The 26,482-nt window shown below is 44.5% G+C and overlaps 1 protein-coding gene across 3 annotated transcripts in view; it reads right to left on the bottom strand.

Annotated features, from left to right (window-relative positions):
• RabGGTa (Rab geranylgeranyltransferase subunit alpha) overlaps positions 1-3,386 on the bottom strand; it is a 112,154-nt gene extending 108,768 nt beyond the window's left edge. Inside the window, exon 1 of one of the 3 annotated variants that reach the window (XR_012887124.1) lies at positions 1,760-3,386. Coding sequence is in view for 1 of the 3 variants with exons in the window: in XM_075878354.1 (XP_075734469.1) it covers positions 1,760-1,762 (3 nt within the window). In the remaining 2 variants the exon portion in view is untranslated. The remainder of the gene's footprint in view (positions 1-1,759) is intronic. The other 2 variants (XM_075878354.1, XM_075878355.1) reach the window with 2 other exon arrangements.
• Positions 3,387-26,482: the final 23,096 nt, after the last annotated feature.

Genomic DNA, 26,482 nt, shown 5'->3' with positions numbered 1-26,482 from the left:
CATGGCTTTTGTAAACGTTGCACAATAAATGAATCTGAAACGCGATGGCATTGTTCATGTTCTAGTTCATTCATTTTCAGACAGCGTGAATTGAACTGTTCTCGCAAGTTAGAGTGTGGCTTCCTGCTCGGTTCACGCTGCATGAAAGATGTAGTCTTGGAGCGCAAGACTTGCGCGTGTAATAATATCGGGGGTTTAACCACGATTTGATTATGAACCACAATTCGATTATGAAGGGCGCCATAATTTACGGCTTCGGAAATTTTGACCGCCTGGGGTTTTAAACATGCACCTAATTTTAAACATGCAGGCCTAAATGTTTAATTTGTGCATGTTCTGAGCAAGAAAGATGTGTGGATACAATGCAAAGAAAGTGATTTCAGTACATAGTTAAAAGCGCAAAGTGTCATTTTGTCAAATAGGATACTTAGTCTTTAGGCAAGGGTGGTATAATTTGATGGGATTAAGTTTTCCAAAGCTACACAGGCTATGAATGCTGTAGTAGGGGTTCTGGAAAAGTTCGACCACCAATGATGGTTCTTTTACGTGTTACGCAGTAGCGTGTCTTTAGGCTGATCCATGTTCTGATATAATTCATGTGATAGGTGTCTTCATGCGATTTTTGTAGCAGCAGCTGTGAATTCAAACGCAAAAGGTAAAAGGTGCAGAAGCTGTAATTCGCAATGATTCATTGCCGACATAGGTGTACGACAACGAATGTCATGGGCACAAGCGATACCGTAGCCACGAGCGAAACGTGGCGAAAACGGGATGCGAAGCGAGTGCATTCCACCTGCTGGTCAGGCAGACTGTAAACATAAATTTACTAGCCAAACTGACGCATGCTCCATCTATCATTAATTGCAGCAAGCATATGATTTTCAATACTTGGTACTGATCTTAGTCCAAGCGAGGCCAAGGCCACATGTCGGAGCGTTCAGTTAAAGATGCTGACGGCTAACACGACAGCAGTCCTATAGGTCCAATGCAGTTGTTTTTACCGGTTACCCCATTTTGAATCAGTGTGCACTTTTTAGCTTCTGATACAATAAGTTTAGGACGTTAAATGGAGAGCTCTTGACTCACTCCAAGCAACTGTCTTCAGAGGGATAGAAGTAGTTTTTATTAGCAATATGCACAGTGCTGTGACTTGAAATGCTATACATAAGCACCTTTACATCCGGCTAGAATGAAAGCAAGTAGCATTGCACTTCATTCAGATGTAACAGTAAATGGATTTTCGTCTAGAAGAAAACTAGATGGACAATCGCAGGCATGCCATATGTTTTGTCTTTGTAAACTGCCTGCTGAATATGACAAGCCAATTCGTTCACGATGAAGTGGTGTACGTATTGGTTACATAGTGGTTACACAGGGTTGCGAGGCCGCGGAAGTAACTTATTCTCATTTCTCACTCGTGTGCAGGTGCAGCATGCCTATAATGGTACGGTGCAATCTAAGGGGCAGAGGTGAACCTGGCACAGAAGGTTTGTCAACGAACTCACGGTTCAACGAACAACCACCCCTGAGTCTGGCAACTGACTTATCCAACGCCAAACAGAACCTTCCCTAAAGCAGCACATTTGAACTATCGGAACGATAGTTCAAATGTGCTGCTAACACAAACATTTCGATAGCAGGTGGGAGGAGTCACTCCAGCCGTGCCCACTGTTTCTCTCCCTTATTAAAATGTGCTGGAAACGACCCCACCACCATTTGCAAGTGCACAACCGTCCACGCGACAGGAACATTTACTTACCATGTTTATCTACTGGAATGCCGTATCCTGCTCGGGAGACTAAACGCGCGGCTAGCGAGGCTAAGCACAAAACACCTACCAGTTTCTAGGTAGGTTCACAACTCTGGCTAGGTTCACAACTCCAGCCAGTCGGACGTCAAACGCGCGCGCACCTTCATGCGAACATTCGTACGGGCCTCAATTTTCACCGCTGATAGGTCACACTTGCGAATACAGCAGAAGTAGCAGGCAATACAGAATCAATTAAGGAATGCAGTGGCACGCATCAGATTGAACAGAATGCACGAAGGTGGATAAGGACACTAAAACAAACACATCGAAAGCACCATAGCATCATGTTGGGCAGTAGATTCAGATTCTAACTACTACCACAGTAGGTGTTTAGTGACATAGCCACAGAACACCTGCATAGCCTCCTAGATATCCTTTGCCTGCCGGATGAGCGCGAAACACCGGTCATTTATGGCGGCGCTGCCTACGTGGGAATAAGCAGATAATATAGTGCTAATGACCGACAACAAGGAAGATTTGCAGAGATTGATGAACATCTGCGGTGATGAGGGAGATGGGTTAGATTTCAGATTCAGTAAGGAAAAATCGGCAGTCATGGTTTTTAATGATAATGAAGGTTGTGAGCTTAGGATACAAAAAGTCACGCTAGAGATAACAGATAAATACAAATATCTGGGCGTATGATAAGCAATGGGACCGAGTACCTTAGGGAACACGAAATATACGTTACGACTAAAGGTAACAGGAATGCAGCAATGATGAAAACTAGGCCACTGTGGGATTACAATAGGTATGATGTCGTGAGAGGAACATATATGAAAAGACGTCATGGTTCCTGGTCCGAATTTCGGCAATGCGGTCTTGTGCGTGAGATCAGAGGTACAAGCAAGATTAGAAATTCATCAACGTGGAATAGGTAGGCTTGCTTTAGAAGCTCACGGGAATGCACATAATCAGGCAGTACAAGGTGATATGGGATGGACATCATTTGACGGCAGGGAAACTAACAGCAACATAAAATTTGAGAAGGGACTGAAAGAAACGGGGGAGGAGCGTTGAACTAGGAAGGTTTTCAGGTACTCGTACATGAGGAATGTCGATACCAAATTGAGGAAGGGAACCGGAAAATTGACGGGTAAATACTTAGAAAAGTGCAGGGGGCCAAACCAAAAAGAACTATCGGTTAAGAAGAAAGTGAAGGAAACGGAGACTGACATGTGGAGAGTTGGCATGATTAAAAAGTCTGCACAAGAGGTCTGTCGAACTTTTAAGCAGGAAATTGCAAAGGAAAGGATCTATGATAATACTCGGGGTAGTTCTCTACTGTTTGAGGCCAGGACGGGAGTATTGCGAACCAAGACATATCGGGCCAAATACGAAGGGGTAGACACAGTATGCAGTGCGTGTGGAGAGGAGGAGGAAACTGCCAAACACTTGATAATGTTCTGTAAAGGGCTTCAGGATGATGGCGCAGAGTTTTTCAAAGCACTGGGGTTTAGGAACAGAGAGGGCAAAATAGGCTTTAAGCGGGTAGAATTAACTAGAAGAAGGTTTTCTGATTGGTGGCTAAAGTCAAGGTACGAGTGAACATTAAACCCTTCATTGCAAAGTACCAGTCCTCAACTTCACTATTTAAAGGGGAAAAAAAGATAAAACTAATGGTATAGTTCACTAAGTATTACGGCTAGGTGGCGTTAGCCGCTGCTTGATCTAAAGTGTAGATCCACATCCATCCATCCATTTATTCATCATCACGACGGCGGGTGGTACCAGCTACACAGTGGGCTTCACGGTCCTTCCTCCGTAGTGGGCTTACTCCGCCGCTCCTCTGACGCAGTTGGTGTCGCATAGGAGAAGTAGCGCCACAGGCATCTTCGCTAGAAGCTTCGCCTGCAGAAGCTGCTCGCCGTGGCCGCTCGTACAAGTTGCGACGCGTGTTTCTTCAATATTTATAATAAACTTGCTTGTATTGACTTTTCTTTGACTGTACTGAGAGTGTATGTTGCTCTCGGTTCACCATTATTTCCTCTTTTTTTGCGATATATTTGCCGAAAGTCAGTCTGATGGCAGCTTATGCAGATTTGCTTGCTCCTTTCTAGCTAGTGTGGCGCAGTTAATGATTTTTTTTTTCTGGTCGGGGGAGCTTGAGTCTTTGCACATTTTGACAAGCACTACATTTGTTCAGGCCACATTGTATTTGCCCCAATATAACACCTCGGCGAGCCCTAAAGGATGGTGTACCCGTCAAAATATATGGTTTCATACAGTGACCAGCCGTGTACTTCAATCCAAGTGCACGTTAAAGAACCTCAGATGGTCGAAATTTCCAGAGCCCTCCACTACGGCGTCTCACATAATCATGTAATGGTTTTGGGACGTTAAACCCCAAATATCATTATTATTACAGTGACCAGATATACGCGATTACATGTTGCGTAGACCTAACCTAAAATGATTTTGTAGCAAGATTGTGCCCTGCCTTCCACAAGATAATTAGAAAACAGTGCCCGCTCGTTTCCTAGGCAAGCTTTAACATGCAGGCGTGCTGGCTGAGTTTGTGCCTTTGCTATGATGAAATGAAATTGTAGCTGAAATATCTTTAGTTCTAATTCAGTTGTTGCACCGTGGCACAGTACGTACTTTTCTCGGTGTTTTTTAATAACAATAATTACGCAGTTACACATCTGTTAGGCCTATGTAATAGCTTCTGTTCCTGACATGAAGCTCTTATTTTCAATACTGAAGCACAATATTCAACCACTGATTTACACACACTTTATTCACTTTGTGTGCAACGGCTCTGCTTCAGCTGCTTGGCCCTCTGCCGCTTTTCTCCTTTGTCACTGTTCAGTACTTTCACATAAAAATAAAGGCGTGTGACAACGTAAAAACTAATTACTTTCGCCGTGAGAGTAGTTGCATGCACACTGCAACCAATTTCGATGTAAAGTCCGTGCTGAACAACTGCCAGCATGCATGTCCATAATGCTGTCAAAGTGCCGCTCGCTCTGGCAGAAACAATCTGTGAATATATCTTCGAGCTTTTTCACAAAGCCATACAACTGACTAGAGGGATGGAGGAGGCCTTCTCGCTCACAATAGTTTGTTAGCCGAGCAAGCTGAAAACTTTCACCAGGTGAGGTCACGGTGAGCGGCTTGACGCAATCTTGGCATTTTGCTCTTGCATTGACACAACGCATTTTTGTGCAACATAGCCCGAAATATGGCAAATGAGCCTGGAGTCACTTCTGACCACGTGCTGGCTGTGGTCATCTGAAGCCTGCGGGCCAGAATTTCGCTGGTGTACCATGATTTTTTTTCTCTTCAGCTGCAGTGGTAGCAGCAGTTTGACTGCACTCCTCTCTATCAGTTGATGATTCGAGCGAATCAACTTCCAGCAAGGGGGCCAGGGTACCCTCTTTGTAGTTTCCATTGCTAACAGCCCTAACCAGACCATAAAATGGGAGGCAATTCACCGTGATGAGGAACTGTGTTGGAGTTGGGTGATCATTATTGCCAGAAGCTTGTCTTACAACTACTAAGAAATTCTTGAGTGGGTACTGGCTGGTCCTTGATGTCATTAGGTACTTGTATCCAACCTTGGATGTCAAGTAGTCAAGCAACTCGAGAGTGCTTGAAATGGTGACACGCAAGCCGGCTGCTGTGAAGTCACTTAAATATCCACCAGTTCCTTTGGCATGCCTTTCTCACTGATCAAGGTACGACAGGAAGTACTTCAAGGTTTTTTTCTCTCCAAGAGCCTGGCCGGAGAGCTTCAGCAGCATATCGTGATGTCATCACTGATATCAACTGGCTCACCTTGTTGAAAAAATATAATAAAACAATATTGCTTGAATTCTTGTTGACATGGCCTCTCGGATTAATTACAGCCACCATCATGCCGTCTGGCAAAAAACCGCAAACTTCTTTATTTTCACTTTAAGGAATGTTTACTAAAACATTCTATAAGCTGGCTGGCAGGGAGATTGGTCAGTCTGGGGCATGGTGTTGTCTGGGGTGAAGGCCTCGTCATGAGACATACAGGTCATCTTTTACCAAAGCTCGGGGACAAAATTCACAATGTGTATTTATGTCTGAAATAAACGAGTGAATTGTGTATTTATGTCTGAATAAACGAGTGCAGAGAATGGGTCTCCCATGACGTATCCGCACTTCTTTTGCCTCAATAATATGCACGTACATAGTCTCGGAGCACATAACGCGGCTCGAAATAAAGCTCGCACACTGCGCTGGTGTCTTCCAGGGGCTTGTCCGCTCTGCGCAGGTTTTTCTCCCATTGTTTACGCCTGTTCTCATCCTTCGGGACGCCAAACAACGACAGCTTCGGCCCACCCTTCACGAACACATAGCCTAGCTCTTTGGCACTCAGGTGCGTAGCAGTGCTTTTGCCGATATCGCGTCATGGCTTAGGCACTAAAGCACATACCATTCCTTGAGTGGTGAGTACGGCTCACAGCTAACGGCAAACACTCGGCGCTACAATGGCCACAGCAATAGCACGTCGCTCGACAAGTGCTGCTGCGTAAGAGCTGGCCAGCACTTTCAGCCGCCACGCTCACCCAAAGTTCTATTGATAGCGATGCCAGCGCCGCCGCCTGGGTGAAGAGAGAAACACACACAGGCGACATTTGGGGAGCCACCCCACCTCATACCCTCCGCCGGGGACTGGGGAGTAAGCCCACTGCCCTCTTCTGGTACACTAGAGGTCTGTTCTGCACTTTACCATTTGTTTCAGCGGTGCCGCATTGACGACCGCTGAACCCTGCCATTCGATTCGAAAGGTGCAGAAAAGGTGCAGCACCGGTTCACAATTTTCCTGCACCTCCTTCGCTGACGGTGCCGGCTTGGTGCAGGCCCGCGTGCAGCTGAGCAGACGACGCAGCACTTTAGACGTAGGTGGCTTAGGCGCCGTACCCGCCTCTACAAATTCGGTGTGTTTTGCCAAAGTCTTTGCGCCTCATAAACTGTCCGCATGTGCGTTTCGCCATAGGTTGGTGTTTGCTGAATGGTGTAAATAAACCGAAAAGAAATAAGGCCAACACCTTGTCGGCACATCGTCATTTGTTTCGGGTGTCGTGCTGTGCCTGCACCACTGAACTCACGCTGCACAATTTCTGAACTTCGCGTGCACAGCCGTGAACCGGTTCCGACCGGTGCAGGTGAATCGAACGGACCTTATGCCAATCGTTTCAAAAGGTCAAAAGGTGCAGAAGAGGTGCAGCACTGGTTCAAAATTTTCCTGCACCACCTACGCTGACGGTGCCGGCTTGGTGCAGCCGCATGTGCAGCTGAGCACACGACGCAGCACTTTGGCGTAGGTGGCTCAGGCTTCATACCCGCCTCTACAAACGCGGTGTGTTTTGCCAATATGTTTGCGCTTCATAAACTGTCCACATGTGTGGTTCGCCATCGTTCAGTGTTAGCTGTACGGAGTAAATTAAGCGAAGAGAAATAAGGCCTGCACACTGTTGGCTCATCGTCATTCATTTCGGGGTGTGGCAGCTTGGGCTAGTTGGTATGGCATGACGATAGTTATAGCGCGAGAACAAAACGACGACACAGTCTTTCGCGTCCTTCTTGTCTCTGTGTCGTCGTTTTGTTCTCGCGCTATAACTATCGTCGTTTCGGGGGTCATGCTGTGCCTGCGCCGCTCAACTCACGCTGCACAATTTCTGAACTTCGCGTGCACAGCCGTGAACTGGTTCAAATTGGTGCAGGTCAACGTTTTTAGGTCAATCGAACGGACCTACTGTATACCACCCAAGCGTTTTTCACCTGCGGCCCATAGGGGCGCGTCAGTCGAAAGTTGTTCAAGACCTGCAGCTGTACACTACTATTTCGGAGACCACGGAGGAAGGAAAGGTAGAAGAGGGCATGCCCAGCCGGTGCAGAGCGTGAAAAATGTGGCGGAAATTATGTCACAGCGGCCATACTCACTGGGCACAATGGCGGCGTTTTGTTATTATTGATATAGTGCGGCACCGCTCAGACGGTCCAGCAGCAGTGTGCGCGTTTTCATGGGCCACGCACCTAACCGTGGCGTGACACCAAAACAAAGTCCGTGCAATTTTCAAATTTGATGCCCCAGCATTCTCCGTGAGGTCTCAATGCACGTAAAGGTATCGGCAGCCATTATTTTTATGACTTGCGCAATCAAGGTCTAATTTTACAAGCAAGACATTTATTTTCACGAAAGCGAAAAACAACATGAAAAATAAACACATATGCATCAAGGTTGGAGAGAACTGCAAGTTATACGAGACTCAGCCAAAGCAAGTGAATAAGGCAAGTAAAAAGAACAGTAAATATACAATGATACAATAGGCATACATAGACACATAAGACATTGAGATTCGATTTGCAAACATAAATACAGTCACAAACCAGTTCACCAAAAATTGCTTTCTTCATATGTGAAACACAACCAGACAGTGACATCACAGTTGTTAATGGGAGAATTGTAACAATGTAAACAAGAACAAGACAATCGTCTAAACTTCAAGAACTTCATTTTTTCTCACTCTCTATCTCTCTTTTTTTTATAGGACGCATTTTCTCTAGCAACGAGACAATGCCGTCTGGTCAGTGTAAATAAATTAATCTAATTACCTCATTTGTCACTTCCAGTTTGTGGTGTCCACAGCCAACCATATTTAACCTCTTCACAGACAGACAATAGGTAAGGTCTGTTATGCTGTCACTTTTCAGCTTGTTAAAATAGAAGCAATATGTGAATGCGTCTTCCATAGCTTTGACCAGGTCTGTTAAGGACTGGGATGGGTACAGAAGGCATGATTCTGCTGGAAGCAAGCAGGAATTCTCAGAGCAACAACCTGCTACATTCTCTGTACTTTGTCTTTTTCACCATCTTCCGGGCCACATAGCCACTGACGTAATAAGTGATCCGGGAGTCACTTTTGCATCTAATGAGATCAATGTGGTCAGGAAGGGCTTCACAAATAACAATAATTTCATGAACCTCATTGAGGCACCCCACATCTAGCAGCTCATTCTGCGATTTCATATTATTATTATGGATGCGTCCTGACATAGAAGACTGCTCAGAACTCCAGAAGGTATGTTTCCACTGGAGGGTGACTGCCAAACTGTAAAAATTGAGGCAATTCACAGAGATCAAAAATTTTGTCGGAGAGGGTGATCATTCGAGTCAGACATTTGCTTCAGAATTCCAAAAAAGATTTTAAGCGTGTCTTGGCAGAGGCGAGACGTCATCAAGTATCTATAGCCCAAGGTTTTCGTGACATTGTGCCGGGTGGAAAAGCTAGGTGCTGGTTAGAGTGACGCGGAGTTTTTCGGCAGTTGATTCACTCAGGAATCCACCCCCCTTAGGTGCAGCTTCATCCCAAGTTGCTAAGAACCCGTTGATAACATGCTTGTAGCTACGGACGATGAATCTTTCGTCGAAATGAGCTTCGCACACAACGCAGTTCTTTTCCAGTGATTAGTCAGCGCGAGGAATCGTACGCTCCCAAGCCTTGAGCTGTTCATACTCGGCAAGAGCAGAGAAGAGATAAGCTTTCTTCCCTTGTTTGCTGGGCGAAACATATCCCGCATTGCATCCAGGTGCAAAGCAGTGTCTTTGCTGTTTGCCCATCGCTGTGGCATGGTCACATTGGCACGTATTGATCCAGAACAAGTCCAAATAGGCAAAGCTCAGACGTTGCGACTGGCAAGCGCAACGTCTGCGCTTGCGATTCGAGAGCACACGAGCAAGCGACTAAAAGTGCCGCGCTAGCAGCTGGCGTGAGCTCTCGACTGATCACGGTGGCAACTTGCGCGCCGCTCCGCGGTGAAATGAAATACCAGCACGTCCCCTTTCAAGGCGCGGCCGGGACGATGCTGACACCTCTTCTTCTATCCACGGCATTCGCTCGCAGGATTTCAAGCTGGACGGTTGTGCCCTCGCGATCTCCGACTTCAGCGTAGCTCCCGCCGACTGGTTCGCCCTCCGCGGTCTCCTGAAGCCGTGCAGCTCTCGCATTGTGGCACCCCGCCCTTGGACTGCTTCGACCGGATCCCGACTTTCCTATCTCCTTCTTTTTCTCTCTCGTTGGCTGGCTTCTTCTCCGTCTATTTTCCTTCTATTCTCTTTATCCCTCCTTCTTTTTCCCTATATCTTTTATTCCCCATATCCCATTCCTCTGCTGACCTGTTGAGGTGTCCTCGTAAGGAGAGACAGTTACGGGTCGGCACCTTTCTTTTCTTTTCTTCTGATATAACCACTTATATATATATTCTATCCACCATACCCCAGTGCTTTGAAAAGCTCTGCGCCATCATCCTGAACTATAGGGTAAAGCACGGAGAAAGGAAAGGTGGGTTAAGTCCTTTACAGAACATTATCAAGTGTTCGGCAGTTTCTTCCTCCTCTCCACATGCATTGCATACCGTGTCTACCCCTTTGTATTTGGCCCGATATGTCTTGGTTCGCAATAATCCCGTCCTGGCTTCAAACAGTAGAGGACTACCCCGAGTATTATCATAGATATCATAGATCATAGAGCACGCGGCTGCCTCTGCTGTCCCGCGTGGCACGAGCGTTTTCAGCCACAGAACACCTGTTTTGAGCACGTACGACCAACCCATGGAGGCGTTTTATCTCTAGATTGATCCTCAAAACATTCCTAGATTGCAAGGAAAATTCTTAGATTATATTTTTTAATGTCATTATTCAGACTAATTGAGTTTTAAAAAAGTATCAAGATAGTGTGCTCTGTGGCAAAGTGCTTGCAAATGGCACCTGTTGCCACCGAAGACGGATTTGCACGTCGAATTCGCTTTGCACTCGCATTGAAGAATAGATGTGATCATTCGGTCAACCGCAAGTTTGTCGCGCCTTTCTTGTACTTGCAGCTTGACAGCTGAGGCGCTATTCTTAATTTTCCACATTTGCAATCCCTGTTGCAATATTTTCAAATGACGTAAGTACAAAGCGGAAGGTGTGTAAGTGGGCGCTCCATTACTGGCTGATAGCCCCGCCGCGGTGGTCTAGCTGGTGGCTAAGGTACTCGGCTGACATGAGCTTCCTCCATGTCGGCTGCTGACCCGCAGGTCTCGGTATAGAATTCCGGCTGCATTTTTTATGGAAGCGAAAATGCTGTAGGCCCGTGTGCTCAGGATGTGGGTGCACGTTAAAGAACCCCAGGTGGTCGAAATTTCCGGAGCCCTCCAATACGGCGTCTATAATCACATGGTGGTTTTGGGACATTAAACCCCACGCACTGATATAGCTACGCCTTTCCTCTGCACTTTCGATCAGCTTCATGCTTGACGAAATATATTCGTAACTTTTACGCTCACTTTTACGCTCTATAATATTTCTAGTAAAATAGAGCTGTTGTACGTCGAGAAAGGTTCAGACGCAGCTTGGCAAAATGTGCTTTATCAGGCAGGTCTGGCTAATGGCGAGCGGCGTGCGCGAGCTACTACAACAGCCACCGATCCTCATCGTCTTCTTCATTGCCAGCAGAGCGTCCGTTATTCAGATTCATTAATTCATTACACTAGGTATTTCACATAGAAACTTCGCTCGGTGAAGGCACGCAGTCAGCGTAATCTTGACAAGTGTTTATATTCACTACAAGACAAAATTTACTTATGTTTCACAGTGCAGCAATCACTCAGTGAGCTCATGATATGCGCGTGCTCAACTCTTACGACTACATAGCTCAATTTTCCGCAATATTCAGACTATAACAATCTCACATTACAAAACTGCTATCCCCTTCACACAACTCATAAGAACACCAAGGCTATCTTAAATTTAAAAAAAACAAGACATAGCCTAAATTATCATTTTTACAGCCTTTCTAGTTGAAAGAGAGTGGTCACTTAGTAATGCCTTTAATCAGGCCGTGAAATGTGACATTTCCACAGCCTTATGAAATTCCCTAGATTCAACAAAAAAAGACGCCAGATCTCTAAATGAGGTAAAAAATCTCGAGATCTTAGGATAAATCTCTAGAGTTGGCATCACTGCAACTTACGGAACACAGTCAGGTTATACGAGTTGCGAAACTGCAAAATACACGTCCAAGTCACAGAAAAAATCGGTAAACATCGCTGCTTGAGCTGGCCCATAAATACACAAAACGCGCAGCTTGAAGGATGATAGGACAAAGCCATTCCGTCCAATACAGCCATAGAATACATGGTGATCGCGTGTTTAGAAAAAACTGGTGACCGATTTAGAGTACTTGGTACTCTACTATAGGAGAGCACTAGGTCAACTAGGCCGTCCCGTGGGCCTCACACTGAAGAGTGTTTAGAAAAAGTGGGTAACGATTTTGAGTACTATAGGTACTCTAGTATGGGAGAGCTTAAAGCCATCACGTCGCTGTGGCTACATAACAAAATGCTTTATGAAATACACGACAGATTCGCCGGAGCAAGGAAGTAATCACTATCTACATACACGTTTGTAAAGCTAGTATAGCGACAGAATATAAACAAAAACATTTATCTGAAATAGATTGTTACATTAGTCTTTAGCAAAAAGCAGAAATAATTCGGCCAGAAAATGTAAACTTTTATTTGAGAATACACATAATACTTACTTTAAGCATGCTTTGAAGAATTCCATTAGCACTTTTTGAAAACGAGCATTTGTCTTCTCACAGAATCCATGTGGGTAACTTGAATCAGGGGAAGCTTTCGCCCCGCTTGTTCCGTAAAGATCGCCTAAGTGCACTACTTAGGAACACGTGTTGAGTTGTTTATCCTCAGGAAAGCCTGTTGCTTGATAGCGCGTGTGTTGTTCTTGAAGTTCGTGTGCGCGCGGATGGTGTCTTGCCGGCGAGGTGCGTATGATCGTGTACTCCTGTCACGCTGTCGCTCTCCGTCTGTTCCGGTTTTTACGAACATCGAACGTATCGAGATTGCTGGTTGCTTTGTTGCTTTATCTGAAGGGCCTGGCAATTTCTGAAGTCGATCGCGTTGGCGAACTCTTTGCACGTGGGTATATGCACTTGAAACAAGTAGCGAATCTGAACGAGGCAAGCTTGCGCTCTGGACTTCGGGACGTCTGTTTACAAGTGAACACGCTGCGTAATTAGTGCGGGGGCAGTTGAACAGTGGGCTGTTGGAGGTCTAATCCCGCGTACATTCATGCATTCCCACCACTGACAAACATACGTCCTTAACACGAACGAAAGCAGCCTTGCTATACTCACAACATCCATGAAGATGTATTCTTGTCACTGTATGTCCACACGCTACCAGTTTGGCGTAACAGGCAGTTGCAATTATTTTAGGTTACCAGCTCACATCCAAGGACGTGCTCAGTTTTTGCTTTTTTTTTTTTTCTGCCATTACATATAGTTCACGTGTCCTATAGACTTCTCGCATTACAATCACAGGCACGGGGCACTTTTGATAACGATCAGGGTCGACCTGGGCCGCATTTTTTTATCGCGATATACAATCACTGTTGCTACTCGGTTCAAAATAATCCGGATCGAGTTTGGCGTAGCAGATCATTTCAATCGCGATCCGGGAGCTAGATCACTAGTGCGCAGATCGCGATTAATAGTGACCATGAATGAACACACAGCACAGTTCAAGCCTTACCGCGATAAAATTTGCCCGTGTGACACGACGATAAGCGAAATGCTTTCGTTCATGCCAATTTGCTGAACACCGGCCGATACATAATTACAAGAAAACGCATCTGGTGCCGTCTTTGGAAGCTCTCGAAGCGGTAGAAGGAAGTAAAAACAAGCACGGACTTTAAGTGACGGCACGGCAGGGCTACACATCTCCTCGGCAGATCATGTGCACCGCACCGTCCGCCAGCAACATCAACTAACCTCGTGCGATAACCCCGTAAAAATAGCAACAATTAAGCTCGCCTAGGGATTAAATGCCATCGCGCACGGTCGGAGACTATATATGCAAAGCGCCTACCACAAGTGACACTAGCGACCGACAACATTCTAAAATGAAGGAGGGAAAGGGTGTGGCAGTTGTTTTTCTACTCACGCGGCAGGCATCTATATAGAGGAGGCGTTGACCCGAGTTATTGAATGATATGAATTGCGAAACTCCCCATAGGCTCCATGTATCAAAACAAGAACACGTCATTAGCCCCCTTGTGAAAAAGGAACAAACTGTCTCGTCATCTGTCAATTTGTATGCCTACTATTAAACACATTATTTGTTTGTATTGTTCTCAGGCATAGAGTTTCATACAATAATGTACTATTGTAGGAAACTCTATGTTCTCAGGTGACGCAAAAGTCAGCTAACTTTTGAAAATTTGGGCGAACCCACGGAGGAAGGATCCTTTCTCCGTGGGGCGAACCGCAGAACATCTATATACTACCAACACCTAGTAACCAAGAAAGTTCTATAAAACGTCTGGAGTGGCAATCCCGGCTGCCGCCAACGGGAGCAAGTGAAGCCGCCGGCGGCCATATTGCTAGAGGAAAAACAGGGCGGAATGGCCATAGACCGCAATAGAATACGCGCGTTGCGCGCGTCGGTTTACAGTTCTACGATAAAAAAAAAAAAATGAGACGGAAACCACTTTTAGGTTACACCAATGAATAAATGCCTCTTCTTCTTTGTTAAACAAATCATTTCACGGGACCATTGTCAACTGCACGCTTTCAGATCAATCTGTTGTCGAGGGATGCTTCGCATATCGAGCTTGCTGGCGCACTATTGCGGTGCAAAAGGGTTGAAGTATATATTGGGGTTTTAAGAAATGTGCCTGCAGATACTCAAGATCAAGGGGAAGGTGACATTTGCTCGCCTCTTTCATATATGTGCTTGTGTGTGTGTGTCGGCAGATTACCAGACAGTATATATAAGGAAGTTGATATAATTAAAGCTAAAGTTAGAAAAGATAGGTAATTAAGTAAACTGGGAGTCACCAGTCATTTTTCTATAGTTATCGAATTCTAACCAATTTACAGGCGGAACCAATACAGAAGCACCGATGTCGCGTGCAACCGACAAACTCCAGGAGACATACCCCTAGTGAACGATTGCAGTGGCGTTAGTTATGCATAACATTTATCACCTTCCGTTGGCGACGTGTGTTGTCATGGCAAGCGCAGTCTTCAGAGCCTATAAACGAGGTAGCTTGATGGTTGAAGTATGCCACTCACCCTGGCAACTTCGTCTATCGGCGTTTTGCGTTCGGTTTCATCGGCAAAATAGAACGGATTTCAAAAGTTCGTGTCTCATCTTGTTTCACACGCAATTGCTTATTTTTGTGACTACATTCTATTGAAGCTACGTCAAAGAGGTAGAAACTGGCAGGTTTTTTGCAGATGCGCTTGAAAAGCAGGAAAAATCGAAGGTGCACTGCCAGGCCGCAGTCTGGTTGTCTGCCCCGTTCTGTCGAAGCAGCATTCGTCTAAGTGAATAGAACAGACGTGGTCACCGTCCGTAGCCCTCCAACTATTTCTTCGAACAGCACGTTCCCAGGCAGAACGCAGCGCACTGTCTTTTGGAAACCTGTAACACGAATAATCACGGCATGGCATTAATTGTTCTCTACGTTTGCTAATTCCTCGATAAATATGCATGCACGCCGTCAGTCTTGCCTAGTAAAACAACACCAGAAAACTTGAAATTCAAAGGTCATTCAGACGTCCTACTCATTCCAATGTTTCATAAGTGCAGCCAGACCGCGAAAGTCCTTCGTTCATAAACTTAAAACACAGGGACAACGTCGTGTCAGCGAGCATTTAAAGCTTCAAGTTACCTTTCATATAGCTATACACATGTATTAGACGCATGCACACCTTTGATATTGTTTCTAATTTAACAAAATACGCGAAAAAACAGGTGATCCTCAGCGAACGAAGCGAGAATACTTACACGTGCAAAGTGATCCCAGGCGTATTCTTGATGCGATTCGTGCAGCCATAAGCGACGGACAAAGTCACCATGGCCTTGTAAACTCTTTAACTGCTTTACAAAAGCATGTCACAGTCTCCAAACGCCACAGCGAGGGTGGAGCTAATAGGCGCGCTTTGTCGTCTGCTTCCGAGTCTTTCCTTTTTCAATATGGCGGCGACCGGCGTCACTTATCAGGGCGCACCTCAACTCCAGAACATAGAGTTTTCTACAATATTTTGAGAAACTCTATGCTCCAGAAGACATAGTATAGAACCTCCTTGCAACGCCTTCTAGATTTCCTGTGCCTGCCGGATTATTGCTAGTCACTTGAGAAGCGGCAGTCATTGAAGCTACGGTGGTGGCGCCACTCAAATAAGGTGTCTTCAAATAGGTTTTAACGTTTTTGGAGCTTACATGCAACAAAAATAACTTTAAAAAGTTCTAAAAAGACGTAAATGTAATTAAATTTAACCCTACGTAAGTGACGCCATCATTCAGCAAACAACTTTTTAATACAAGGCATCCTCTGAAATTAGTAGCAAACGCCAAAGTTGCACATCTCAAAGGCTGAGAACAAAGACTCTTATTCCTACGTAGGCAGCGCCGCTGTAGATGACTGACGTTTCGCGATGATCCGGCAGGCACAAGAAATCTAGGAGGCGTTCCTCCTTGCTAGTAACCACGGAGGAAGGAAAGGTAACACACGAGATGGCCCTCTGTGCACGATGGCATTTCATCCCTAGGCGAGCTTAATTGTTGCTATTTTTACGGGGTTATCGCGCGAGGTTAGTTGATGTTGCTGGCGGACGGTGCGGTGCACATGATCTGCCGAGGAGATGTGTAGCCCTGCCGTGCCGTCACTTAAAGTCCGTGCTTGTTTTTACTTCCTTCTACCGCTTCGAGAGCTTCCAAAGACGGCACCAGATGCGTTTTCTTGTAATTATGTATCGGCCGGTGTTCAGCAAATTGGCATGAACGAAAGCATTTCGCTTATCGTCGTGTCACACGGGCAAATTTTATCGCGGTAAGGCTTGAACTGTGCTGTGTGTTCATTCATGGTCACTATTAATCGCGATCTGCGCACTAGTGATCTAGCTCCCGGATCGCGATTGAAATGATCTGCTACGCCAAACTCGATCCGGATTATTTTGAACCGAGTAGCAACAGTGATTGTATATCGCGATAAAAAAATGCGGCCCAGGTCGACCCTGATCGTTATCAAAAGTGCCCCGTGCCTGTGATTGTAATGCGAGAAGTCTATAGGACACGTGAACTATATGTAATGGCAGAAAAAAAAAAAAAGCAAAAACTGAGCACGTCCTTGGATGTGAGCTGGTAACCTAAAATAATTGCAACTGCCTGTTACGCCAAACTGGTAGCGTGTGGACATACAGTGACAAGAATACATCTTCATGGAGGAGAATTATTGTTGTGAGTATAGCAAGGCTGCTTTCGTTCGTGTTAAGGACGTATGTTTGTCAGTGGTGGGAATGCATGAATGTACGCGGGATTAGACCTCCAACAGCCCACTGTTCAACTGCCCCCGCACTAATTACGCAGCGTGTTCACTTGTAAACAGACGTCCCGAAGTCCAGAGCGCAAGCTTGCCTCGTTCAGATTCGCTACTTGTTTCAAGTGCATATACCCACGTGCAAAGAGTTCGCCAACGCGATCGACTTCAGAAATTGCCAGGCCCTTCAGATAAAGCAACAAAGCAACCAGCAATCTCGATACGTTCGATGTTCGTAAAAACCGGAACAGACGGAGAGCGACAGCGTGACAGGAGTACACGATCATACGCACCTCGCCGGCAAGACACCATCCGCGCGCACACGAACTTCAAGAACAACACACGCGCTATCAAGCAACAGGCTTTCCTGAGGATAAACAACTCAACACGTGTTCCTAAGTAGTGCACTTAGGCGATCTTTACGGAACAAGCGGGGCGAAAGCTTCCCCTGATTCAAGTTACCCACATGGATTCTGTGAGAAGACAAATGCTCGTTTTCAAAAAGTGCTAATGGAATTCTTCAAAGCATGCTTAAAGTAAGTATTATGTGTATTCTCAAATAAAAGTTTACATTTTCTGGCCGAATTATTTCTGCTTTTTGCTAAAGACTAATGTAACAATCTATTTCAGATAAATGTTTTTGTTTATATTCTGTCGCTATACTAGCTTTACAAACGTGTATGTAGATAGTGATTACTTCCTTGCTCCGGCGAATCTGTCGTGTATTTCATAAAGCATTTTGTTATGTAGCCACAGCGACGTGATGGCTTTAAGCTCTCCCATACTAGAGTACCTATAGTACTCAAAATCGTTACCCACTTTTTCTAAACACTCTTCAGTGTGAGGCCCACGGGACGGCCTAGTTGACCTAGTGCTCTCCTATAGTAGAGTACCAAGTACTCTAAATCGGTCACCAGTTTTTTCTAAACACGCGATCACCATGTATTCTATGGCTGTATTGGACGGAATGGCTTTGTCCTATCATCCTTCAAGCTGCGCGTTTTGTGTATTTATGGGCCAGCTCAAGCAGCGATGTTTACCGATTTTTTCTGTGACTTGGACGTGTATTTTGCAGTTTCGCAACTCGTATAACCTGACTGTGTTCCGTAAGTTGCAGTGATGCCAACTCTAGAGATTTATCCTAAGATCTCGAGATTTTTTACCTCATTTAGAGATCTGGCGTCTTTTTTTGTTGAATCTAGGGAATTTCATAAGGCTGTGGAAATGTCACATTTCACGGCCTGATTAATGGCATTACTAAGTGACCACTCTCTTTCAACTAGAAAGGCTGTAAAAATGATAATTTAGGCTATGTCTTGTTTTTTTTAAATTTAAGATAGCCTTGGTGTTCTTATGAGTTGTGTGAAGGGGATAGCAGTTTTGTAATGTGAGATTGTTATAGTCTGAATATTGCGGAAAATTGAGCTATGTAGTCGTAAGAGTTGAGCACGCGCATATCATGAGCTCACTGAGTGATTGCTGCACTGTGAAACATAAGTAAATTTTGTCTTGTAGTGAATATAAACACTTGTCAAGATTACGCTGACTGCGTGCCTTCACCGAGCGAAGTTTCTATGTGAAATACCTAGTGTAATGAATTAATGAATCTGAATAACGGACGCTCTGCTGGCAATGAAGAAGACGATGAGGATCGGTGACTGTTGTAGTAGCTCGCGCACGCCGCTCGCCATTAGCCAGACCTGCCTGATAAAGCACATTTTGCCAAGCTGCGTCTGAACCTTTCTCGACGTACAACAGCTCTATTTTACTAGAAATATTATAGAGCGTAAAAGTGAGCGTAAAAGTTACGAATATATTTCGTCAAGCATGAAGCTGATCGAAAGTGCAGAGGAAAGGCGTAGCTATATCAGTGCGTGGGGTTTAATGTCCCAAAACCACCATGTGATTATAGACGCCGTATTGGAGGGCTCCGGAAATTTCGACCACCTGGGGTTCTTTAACGTGCACCCACATCCTGAGCACACGGGCCTACAGCATTTTCGCTTCCATAAAAAATGCAGCCGGAATTCTATACCGAGACCTGCGGGTCAGCAGCCGACATGGAGGAAGCTCATGTCAGCCGAGTACCTTAGCCACCAGCTAGACCACCGCGGCGGGGCTATCAGCCAGTAATAGAGCGCCCACTTACACACCTTCCGCTTTGTACTTACGTCATCTGAAAATATTGCAACAGGGATTGCAAATGTGGAAAATTAAGAATAGCGCCTCAGCTGTCAAGCTGCAAGTACAAGAAAGGCGCGACAAACTTGCGGTTGACCGAATGATCACATCTATTCTTCAATGCGAGTGCAAAGCGAATTCGACGTGCAAATCCGTCTTCGGTGGCAACAGGTGCCATTTGCAAGCACTTTGTCACAGAGCACACTATCTTGATACTTTTTTAAAACTCAATTAGTCTGAATAATGACATTAAAAAATATAATCTAAGAATTTTCCTTGCAATCTAGGAATGTTTTGAGGATCAATCTAGAGATAAAACGCCTCCATGGGTTGGTCGTACGTGCTCAAAACAGGTGTTCTGTGGCTGAAAATGCTCGTGCCACCCGGGACAGCAGAGGCAGCCGCGTGCTTTATGATCTATGATAGGATCTATGATAATACTCACTGTAGTCCTCTACTGTTTGCAGACAGGACGGCAGTATTGCGAACCAAGAGATATCGGGCCAAATACAAAGAGTGTAGACACGGTATGCAGTGCATGTGGAGAGGAGGAGGAAACTGCCGAACACTTGATAATGTTCTGTAGAGGACTTTACCCTATAGTTTAGGATGATGGCGCAGAGTTTTTCAAAGCACTGGGGTATTGTAGCTAGAAAAAAAGGTGTCAGCATCTCCCGGCCCTCGCGGCCGGGACGCGAGTTTACAAAGGCGAGCGGATAGACCCACCTACAATGCACTGCGCCAGGCGCTCTTACGAGGCTCTCGGAAGCTGCGCGCTCATTGGTTCGTGCGTGATGTCGTCAGCGAACATGGCTGCGCCCGAGACGATGCTGCAGGCAGCTGCCAGGCAAGACTTCGCGCATGCTGTGTCTGCTGAGGCGATCTTTATCGAGAAAAACGCGTTCCGAACATTCGGAGGGACGCGTGAAAACTTCAAGTGTGCCGAGAAACGCTGTGAGCGTGCCTCTACCGAAGCTGCACTTCACTGCCGCCGGCAGTGATGGCCCGATTTCAATGACTGGAGGAGACACCAAGAAGTGGACCGTCGTATCCAGTAAAGATTAAGTAGACGTTGAGGTGCTGGTTTCGATAAGTTCTTTTTTGCAGTTCCGAACAGAGCCATAAAATGCTTGCTTACGAGACTGTCGGTGCGGTCAAGTTCGCAAACGATGCTCGCGCAGGCACAGCTTCGGTTACTACGCTACCCAGCGCGAGCACGACTATTGCTGCTGTTGCACAGTGGATTTAGTGCGCATAGACTTCAGTGGAATAAACTTAACCACAACAAAAAAATTAAACTGCAACCCACAGCTTTGAGTGTTTGTCAAAAGCTATAAAATAATAAAAAATACGCACCCGTTATATGAGGCTTCACCGCAGAGCTGCTATGTATTTTGGGGAAGGCATGTCGGAATCTTTACGCTCGCGTGCCGAGAGTAAGCATCACGTTGCAAAAAACTGCAGTTAGTGTGGGAAATAGTGCAGTGTGTACATCAAAATGCAATCCGGAATCGCTAGCGGTTTGAGCTTGCATTCTTTACACGTAAATTAATTGACAAATGCCCTGTGAATGAAGAGAATAACCAGCTGCAGCTAAGTTGCACGTAGTGTTAAAAAATGCACCCTCCTTGGCATTCCCTTTTACAGAGAATGCATGTTCGCGTAAGGCAGATGAATTATGATTGTGTGCCGAGTGCACGTGACAGGGAGTGCTACACTAGCTGTAAGGCTGTGAATGATCAGTTGATAACCAGCTGCAGTTGCACGTAGTGTTAAAAAATGCACCCTCCTTGGCATTCCCTTTTACAGAGAATGCATGTTCGCGTAAGGCAGGTGAATTATGATTGTGTGCCGAGTGCACGTGACAGGGAGTGCTACACTAGCTGTAGGGCTGTGAATGATCAGTTGATAACCAGCTGCAGTTGCACATAGTGTTAAAAAATGCACCTTCCTTGGCATTCCCTTTTACAGAGAATGCATGTTCGCGTAAGGCAGATGAATTATGATTGTGTGCCGAGTGCACGTGACAGGGAGTGCTACACTAGCTGTAGGGCTGTGAATGATCAGTTGATAACCAGCTGCAGTTGCACGTAGTGTTAAAAAATGCACCTTCCTTGGCATTCCCTTTTACAGAGAATGCATGTTCGCGTAAGGCAGATGAATTATGATTGTGTGCCGAGTGCACGTGACAGGGAGTGCTACACTAGCTGTAGGGCTGTGAATGATCAGTTGATAACCAGCTGCAGTTGCACGTAGTGTTAAAAAATGCACCCTCCTTGGCATTCCCTTTTACAGAGAATGCATGTTCGCGTAAGGCAGATGAATCATGATTGTGTGCCGAGTGCACGTGACAGGAAGTGCTACACTAGCTGTAGGGCTGTGAATGATCAGTTGATAACCAGCTGCAGTAGCACGTAGTGTTAAAAAATGCACCCTCCTTGGCATTCCCTTTTACAGAGAATGCATGTTCGCGTAAGGCAGATGAATCATGATTGTGTGCCGAGTGCACGTGACAGGGAGTGCTACACTAGCTGTAGGGCTGTGAATGATCAGTTGATCAGTTTATGAACAGTTTATAATCTGTTTGCAGCAACTTGCTGAGAAATTCCTTGGGCCCTTTGGAACACTGCTAGTTTTGGCTCCATGAAAAAAAGAAGAAAACATCATTACACCTCAGGCTGACAGGTAATGTTTGATTTGTTCAGGTTATGCTAACATTATTGCCATAATTATACTCAAAGGTGTAACTAACAAAATGGCACAATGCTATGCTATTGACACATATTTGTTATGCATTGTTTAAAAAACACATACTCAAATTTTGGTGATCTTGCAAAAGTTAGTTCACATTTTTCTTTCAGTGCACACTAACCTTGGCCTATCGTACAAGTTGCTAACAGGTGGTATGTAAAAAGACTGCACATAATACAGAGACACATTTTCTTCTTGTCATCATTTCTAACTTCTTTATTTAATACCTCAGTCCTCACAGTTGCTTATGCGAGAAATCATTTGTCTTTTGCAACTGCTTAAGCTTGCTTCACTTCCGCAGCACTTGTTTTCTAACCTCCCCGAATGATAAAGGGGTACTAACTGCAAAATTTTTTATTTTCTTGTGGGAAATGAAAGGCCCAACCTTCAAGGATCTAGAAAATGTACTGCAAAGTGCGAGTGCACTCTGCAAAAGTAATAACAGTATCATTTTAAAAGCTAGTTTTCATATCTACAGTGCCCTGACATCGTAACACAATATGAGCTCCTCGTCATGTGCTTGTGTGAGAAATCGTGAAACTTGCTCGGCTGCTACGCACCGTGGCTCCATTGCCAACCCACAAGCAGTAATTTTGGCAGATTTTCTGACGCTGAGTGGCCGTTTTGGTACCTGATGTCATCACAACTAGCCAGATCGCAGCACAAAGTCCCTAGAATTGCCTGATGTGCCATGGGAAACCTGACTTTAATATAAGAAATAATATATCTTATCACGATTTCATTTGCTTCTCATTTGCTCAGAGTGATCTTTGTATCCATAAAATTCGCATGGCAGGGTAAACTCACCTTTGAAAAGTACTCCTTTAGAATGTTGGCTGTGGAGGCCAATTCGAAGGAGTTATTGAGGCCAATGTATCGGGCAATCTTTAAATGTCCCTGCTGGCTTGCCATTTTGACAAAAGAGAATGGCCTTCTGTGACTCGCTGCTGAGTTTTGCAATTCTTTCATCGCTAGCACCTAGTCCCGAACCTCAATTCTTGGTACAGCTATATTCTATTTTTGGCCGATGTTCCTTTTCACTCTCTTTCTGTACTTAGCTTTACCCTCTTTAGTTCCCTCTTCTGTCAGGCTGATTATCATTTCAACTCACAGTCACGTTGGTTGGTAATTAAGTTGCTTTGCAGGAGCAGTCAAAAGTCAGTTCATGAATGTTTATTTTTGTTCTTGTTTTTTTTCCCCACTCCTGCAATAGTTTCATTGAAGCTGCAGTATGTAAAAATGCATAAGAAGTGTGCACCCAAGAGATGCTTTTTAGGGCTGTGCACGATGAGCTACGTTGTTTAAAGGCAGCTCTTCCATCCTTCAGGGAAGTCTGGACACATGCTGAAGTATTACAACATGTCTTAATTAGCTGGCTTCACTAGCCCATTAACTGCTGAATGACATGGAGCAGTGAACCTGAGCGCAATTCGCTGTTGGTCTACCCGTTTATTGGGTTGATGACTCTGTGAATCTGGTTCACTGTCTCAGTAATACTGGCTTTTTGTTAGCCATCTTTTAATTTAAAAAGGATATCAGACTGTTGGTATGGCCTTTTCTGCATTTGCTGCCACCAACCATTTACAAACCATAACCTTTGGATTTTTTTTACAAAATTTTCCTAAGTCCATGTGAGTGACCTCCAACGGTGCAGAAAAGTGCTGTGGTACCATATGTTGAGTCAGCTGCCTAAACTTTACTTTATTAATCTGGCACTCATATGATTATCTTGTTGTTTCTTCTTTTATGCCAGATCATGTGAACTGCTTGGTTATCTTCATGTATGTCCACTGGATGCCGTCATGACCGCCCAAATGACAGCAGTTATGATAGAGATTGAATATTTTGTAATTAGTATGGATGGCACTGTGATCAATCCTGCTTGTGTCAGTTTTAGAGCTTCAGTTTCTTCTCAAAGCTTGACAGCATTTACTGTTTCACACGTCAGCTAGCGGGATCCTCAATACAGATACTGCACCACCGTCTTTCGTGGAAGCTTCTGGGTGCCTTTAGGATGGCCGGTGCTTCTTTCTTTGTTGTCGTGCAATTCACTCTCGCTTTGTTAAACGTGTAGCTGTGGCAACCAACCACACAAAGTTAGAAACTACTTGGCAGTCTTTCATCTCGCTATTAGAGTATCGCTCCTATTCACTATTGTGATTCATGTGTATTCAGCGTAAATGGTAAAGCAGTCTAGTAGACTTAATACGGGATTATGTCACATAATTTTTTTAACTATGCAAACCTCTCTCTGCTTCCATTCTTTGCGTTCAGTCTTTGATTTAGCCACTTGTGCAGCTGTCAGTTTCATACTCGATGCTATGCCATCTCTGTGACTTGCTCTGTGATCTTGACAGACCTAAAAGTGCAGACTTCTTCGCATGCAACTGTCCTAAAAAAGAACTATAAATGTCGCTAAACAGCAGGTTGCTGAACTCGAAATTTAAAACAATTTTGTTTTATCCTCTCTTCTTCTAGGCTGGCCCCTAATAAATGTAGATCAGTGACCGGAGCTTGGATGCTGCAGCGTACTGCTGCTCGGCTCAGTGTGGACAAGTACTGCAATAAGGACAGTATCTGTCTTTGTGGACTTTTTCTGAAGGCGTTTAGTACACATAATTTCTCATTCTGCTTGACAAGAAACTGTTGTGCAACATAACCTTTGCTAACATTTGAAAATGTAAAATGAATCCATGAATTGCCAGAGCAAACCTGCTCCCATGGAGACTTCATATTTACTTTGAATAAAAAAAATCGCAAATACAGTTTGTAGTGCTAGATGTTTTCACCTTCACTTAACCTAAAACAAGCAAAGTCTGGTCTGTTAGGTCATCTGCAAGCACAGTTACACCACAGTACTGTCTGTCATCAGAGGTGAAATCAAAGTCGAACCCACCTCAACTTTTCGAGGGCTGGGTGTACTTTCCACTGCGCAATGACTTCAATTTCTAGCATGTTCATAATCCTTGAATTGAAATGCTTTTTGCTGGTGATATTTTAAACTATTAAAATTCCATAGGGTAAGCCATTCGGTCTGTCCTGTCAATTTGTCTGCTGTGTTATGGCTATGTAGGTCAGTTGGTCAAAAATGTTTATGTGTTGCAAAAAACGTAAACGAATATGTGTTAGTATATACAGAAGGAGGTCCCATAGCACAAGGCTTAAAGGCTCCAGGCTCCTGTGAAAAATATACATGTTAATAACTATAAAAAAATGGCAACTAAAAAGTGGCAAGTTATTATGATAGAAATAAAGACAAGGCATACTTGTAATGTGAATTCTAGCTAAAATGGTAATAAAACAATCTTCAGTAATTATACATGGCTATGAAAAAAATGGCGGTAGAATATTGAACAAAAGGGACTTCAATTAATGATACACCAGACATCCGAAAACTTCCTAAAAATATTGAATGATAATTGTTTAGTGCATAGTGGTATTGAATTCCAAAAATGTATGGCAGAAAATACGGTAGTGTGTTTGCCGTAGTTAGTGCGTGTATGTGGCAGTAAACAATTGTTGTTAGAGGCGAACCTGGTGGAATTAGCGTTTACCAATTGAAATTTTTGTAGGACATTGGCTGTTATGGAAGCGTTAAAAAAATTAAATAGAAGAATCCTCAGTGTATGTTTGAATAAATTACTTACTGTTAGTACACTATGTCACTGAAGAAGCGGGGGCACGCTGGTGAATAGAGTACTGAATGTTAGTACACTATGTCACTGAAGAAGCGGGGGCACGCTGGTGAATAGAGTACTGAATGTTAGGATGCGAATGGCTTGGTTTTCGAGACGTTGAAGTGGGAGGATATGAGATGGATAGGTGTTGGTCCATGACGTGATGCAGTAGGTAATATGACTGTGGATAATGGCATAGTATAGCTTAAGCAAAGTTGAAGCATGGTCATTCTTTAATTAATGTTCTGATACCATGAGCTATCCTCTGTTTTATAAGTGAAATGTGATGATAGCACTTTAGATGAGCATCTAGGAGTACTCCCAAGAATGTGAACTTAGTGAAACAAAAATGTTTGTGGCTCTTGATAGTAATAGCCGGGGTAGGTGAAAGAGCATTATGACTCAAATGGAAGATAATGAACTGTGTTTTATTTGTGTTAATTCTTAAACCATTAGCTGTGCACCATTTCTTTAATAATAATGGTGTCCAAGGACTTCGTCTGTACAATTATAAGAGCTCTTTACATCCCATTGCCAATCTGAGAAAATAGGGGACCGCAAGCAGGCCATTGTGACCAGCACGTCATTGCTGTCGTGTATTCAAGACCAGAGCCCTACACCAAGAACGTTAATGTTAATTTCTACCGCTCGTTCCCTCCCATTCTTCTTTCTCTTTGGTTCTCCTGCTTGTTCTCGCTC

This window comes from Rhipicephalus microplus, chromosome X, assembly GCF_043290135.1.
Source record: "Rhipicephalus microplus isolate Deutch F79 chromosome X, USDA_Rmic, whole genome shotgun sequence".
In the NCBI taxonomy this organism is placed as follows: Eukaryota; Metazoa; Arthropoda; class Arachnida; order Ixodida; family Ixodidae; genus Rhipicephalus; species Rhipicephalus microplus.
This window is presented reverse-complemented; position numbering and strand designations above follow the sequence as displayed.